Below are 4,201 nucleotides of genomic sequence, written 5' to 3'. Positions count from 1 at the left end.
TTCTTAATAAAACGCAATGAAAGATTAGCAAAGAAAAAACGTAATTTATGTTTTTTTCCTTATCTTATACTACTAACTTTTTATCGAAGGTAATTACTAATTATTTGATCGATTTGTTAGAATTTCTTAGTAAACATCAATAACAATTAGCTTTCTAAAAATCGATCAACTTAGTCGTATTGTACTTGTTTTTGATTCTTTGATCAATTCAATTTCCGAATAATCGATTGAAAAACCGATTAACATAAAACGGCCAAAACCCGATTTGAGTCCGAGTACTCAAACCCTAAGGACAATAAGCCCTTTTCAAACTCATAAAACACAATGAAATATTAGTAAAGAAAAAACGTAATATATGTTTTTTCCCCTTACCTTATATTACAACTTTTTATGTAATGGTATCTTTTATCGAAGGTAATTACTATTATTTGATCGATTTATTAGAATTTCCTGCTGGTAAGCATTAATAACAAGTAACTTTCTAAAAATCGATCAATTCAGCTGTATTGTACTATTTTTGATTCTTTGATCAATTCGATTTCCGAATAATCAATTGAAAAACCGATTTAACATAAAAACGGCCAAAACACGATGGGGAGTACTCAATTCAAACCCTAGGGACAATGAGCCCTTTTCAAACTCATCCAAATATTACGCAAACTAATGAGAAAATACAAACAGGACTTTCTTGTATCAATGCATGTGCAAAAACATCTTCCTAACACCCCTCCCTTCCCCCACAGTAGTTAGACTTAGACTTTACCAGACATATTATATTTTTATTTTAAAGCAGAAAATTGCATTATAAAAAGACCACCCTGTGACACCATTTTTTCCTCAGGCCTAGGTTCAATTTCCAAGATGAGTACTCTGCTCAAATCCATATTCTTTTCAGCATTATTTGTACTTATTAGTTGCCATCAATACACAACAAAAGCCCAGGAATCTTTTGTTAACAACAATAGCAGCAGCAACATCAGAAAGCTGGGCAGTGGGTGCAATATTTTCAGAGGCAAATGGGTTTATGATGCTTCTTATCCTCTTTATCAAGCTTCTAGTTGCCCTTTCATTGATCAACAATTTAACTGCCAAAAATTTGGCAGACCTGATCAATCTTACCTCAAGTATAGGTGGCAGCCTTTCTCATGTAACATCCCAAGGTAAACTAACACATATATGTGCCGTGCCGCACACACAGCGGCACAACCAGATTAACCTTAACACACCATCTGCATGGATGCATGTATAATTAACAAGTTTTAAATTTTTAATTCATAATATATCTACACTGCTTGTCTGTGTGCTAGCTTTTGCTTGTTTGTGTATTGCAGAGAATAAGATTAACTTGAGTTGTGCTGTGCAGATTTAATGGGCTGGCTTTCTTGGAGAAGATGAGAGGAAAGAAGATACTTTTTGTTGGAGACTCACTGAGTTTCAATATTTGGCAATCTTTGAGTTGCATGATTCATTCAGATGTCCCAAAAGTCAAGTATACAATTGTACAGGGTAACCCCCATTCTGAAATTACATTTGTGGTGAGTTTAGTCTGGTACCTTATAATTTATATATATGAAATTAGTATTCTTTTGATTACTAGTATCATTAATTTCTTGAAATAGAAGTATTATCATTTCTCGTTTTGACTAATAATAAGTTTAAATTCATTGCAACAACCTCCCTTGTCAAATTGGCAAAAATGATTATGCTTTATCTAGTGCATGCATGCCCTGCCCATACTTTGCTATTTTTTTAGCTTTTGAGAAAGTCAATATAATGATTATAAGAAGCAAGGATAAAATTGAGTAAAATTTGGACCTTTTCGGCCTATATTGTTGTGCCTCTACCACAAATACGAATTACCAATTTTTTTGTAGAATTACGAGCATTATACTGTTGTGCCTCTACTATTGGAATCTAATTATCTTTGGCTTGAGAGTCAGCTATATTGTTGTGCCTCTACTATTGGAATCTAATTATCTTTGGCTTGAGAGTTGAAGACTCAATTAATACATTAGTGTGAATATCTAAATTTCGTTAAAACGAGTCGTCAAAGTAATGATTATGAAGATTTACTGTGGTTTAGGTAGAATGTGTAATGAATTGGTCATTTTAGGCAATGCCACCGGTAATGACTTGACAAGTCTGCTCTGTTTTCATCAATTTCAACCCAAACACTTCAATCAATTTGTGCTTGTGGTGTCTATTTTTCCAGTTTTCCTTGTTCTGTAGTCTAACTTAACTAACTTCAAAGCTAAGGATGAATAAAAAGTATCTGATTCTCTCTAACTTTTATGAATGTACCAAGTATTTGAATGGAAGAGGAATAAATTTGAAATGGGAAGTGACATTTAAAGTACCACGGAGATGGTAAAGGGGAGAGCAGGACCACAGCTCCATTCACATTATTGAGCCTACAATGCACACGGTGTAAAATTTAAGAGCAGCATCTACTGCGTGAATACTTTGATTCAGCTAGCACCATTTGTAGCCTACCTTCGTCCGCTCCACCATAGAAATTGTCATACGAAACCAATGTATCGTCTTAAGTCTTAACCATAGTAGTTAGCACACGAGTATGTTACTCCTGATATTAGTTAAAATTTTAAGCTGGTTGTTAACTTAAAACATTGTCAAGAAAAATTTCACCATGTGTGTGCTCGGTGTTGAGTTGAGCGTAAATTGTAGTTTGAGCTGTGCTCGTGTAAAGCTACGTTATTCGTAGACCCTTGCATTTGAGTGATTTATATGAAACTGAATATGCCATTTGTTGCTTAGCATATACTTAACAATGTTCTTTGATTTGTTTGGAACAGGACTATGGAGTTAAATTAATGTTGTATCGTACAACATATATTGTAGATATCGTAAAAGAGAACATAGGCCGGGTTCTTAAACTAGATTCGATTAGTAGTGGTGATGCGTGGTTAGGCATGGACGTTTTAGTCTTCAACTCGTGGCATTGGTGGGTTCACACCGGCAGTGATCAACTGTAAGACTGATATTTTCTGTTTTTTGCTTGCTTAGTTACCACGGTATTGTTGTACATATAATTGGATTGGAATGGTTGCAGATGGGATTATGTGCAAGATGGCAACAATGTTCACAAAGACATGAACCGATTAGTTGCATTTTACAAAGGAATGACAACTTGGGCAAGATGGGTTGATAGAAATGTTAATCCTTCCAAAACCAAAGTCTTTTTTCAAGGAATCTCTCCTATCCATTACCAGTAAGCTAGTTCTGATCATCTATTCTTCTTCATTATAAGCTTAATATATAACCTCTAGTGCTAAGAATGATACAAGTTTGCAATAATAACAGGGGTAAAGACTGGGGTGCACCATCAAAATCATGTGCACACGAGACGAAACCGTTTTTTGGTGTAAAATATCCTGCAGGGACACCAATGTCAGCAGTTGTAGTGAACAAAGTGTTGAGCAGAATTAAGGTGCCAACTTATCTACTGGACATCACCTTGCTGTCACAATATCGAAAGGATGCTCATCCAACAGTGTACAGCGGAGGTCGGCACAGCCTCGATTGTAGCCATTGGTGTCTTCCAGGATTGCCAGATACTTGGAATCAACTGTTCTATACAGCTCTTTAGTTGAACAATTGGACATATATAGTGCAGGCCGGATTATTGTTTGGATGATACAAATGTTATTCTTGTTCTTTCTTTTTCATAGTTCTCAATAATAAAAATGGCATTGATTCAATTGTAAAGTAAATGTGATTTCTGGTGTCCAGTGAAACATTACAATGAAATTTTACTCCATTTTTTTTTGTCAGCAACGCTATTAAACTGAAATTGGTCTATACTTGTAAGCAGATATGTTTTTCAAGACGAGGGACTGCATATGAAGAATTAGCTTAATGTTTTTTAGCTAATTTTAGCTTTAAAAATTAGTGTCGGATACTGAATACTTGAAAATGAACTCTCATATATATTTTTTAAAATATTACCAAATGCTTTCTAACCGAGTCGAGTAACATAGCTCTTGAGCAGTAACTAGTAAATAATGAAGAATCATAAGCACATAGCTGATGATCCTTTGGCCTGGTAGTTGAAATTGGTTCATTTTTCAAAATCCATAATATAGTTAACCGACCTAGTGCCATAAGGTAATTCCGAGAAATGACATGCTTTGGTCATTAGTATCAATATCATGGTACCTTTTTTTATTTACTTTGCCCTAAA

At 34.7% G+C, this 4,201-nt stretch overlaps 1 protein-coding gene across 1 annotated transcript; it reads left to right on the top strand.

Moving 5' to 3' along the window:
• Positions 1–804: 804 nt before the first annotated feature.
• On the top strand, positions 805–3,791 carry LOC141711582 (protein trichome birefringence-like 39). The gene is made up of 5 exons (XM_074514126.1): positions 805–1,160; positions 1,364–1,535; positions 2,814–2,989; positions 3,071–3,229; positions 3,322–3,791. The coding sequence occupies exons 1-5, from the start codon at positions 862–864 to the stop codon at positions 3,605–3,607; spliced, it is 1,092 nt and encodes a 363-aa protein (XP_074370227.1). The 5' UTR covers positions 805–861; the 3' UTR covers positions 3,608–3,791.
• The last annotated feature ends 410 nt before the right edge of the window (positions 3,792–4,201 follow it).

Source organism: Apium graveolens, chromosome 3 (genome assembly GCF_009905375.1).
Source record: "Apium graveolens cultivar Ventura chromosome 3, ASM990537v1, whole genome shotgun sequence".
Taxonomy (NCBI): domain Eukaryota; kingdom Viridiplantae; phylum Streptophyta; class Magnoliopsida; order Apiales; family Apiaceae; genus Apium; species Apium graveolens.
This window is presented reverse-complemented; position numbering and strand designations above follow the sequence as displayed.

Excerpts from the sequence above, each read along its gene's own strand:
- LOC141711582 (XM_074514126.1), top strand. The coding sequence starts at position 862 with ATGAGTACTCTGCTCAAATCCATATTCTTTTCAGCATTATTTGTACTT. Across the intron at positions 1,161-1,363 it reads TTCTCATGTAACATCCCAAG|ATTTAATGGGCTGGCTTTCT; the intron begins GTAAACTAACAC and ends TGTGCTGTGCAG. Across the intron at positions 2,990-3,070 it reads CACACCGGCAGTGATCAACT|ATGGGATTATGTGCAAGATG; the intron begins GTAAGACTGATA and ends GAATGGTTGCAG.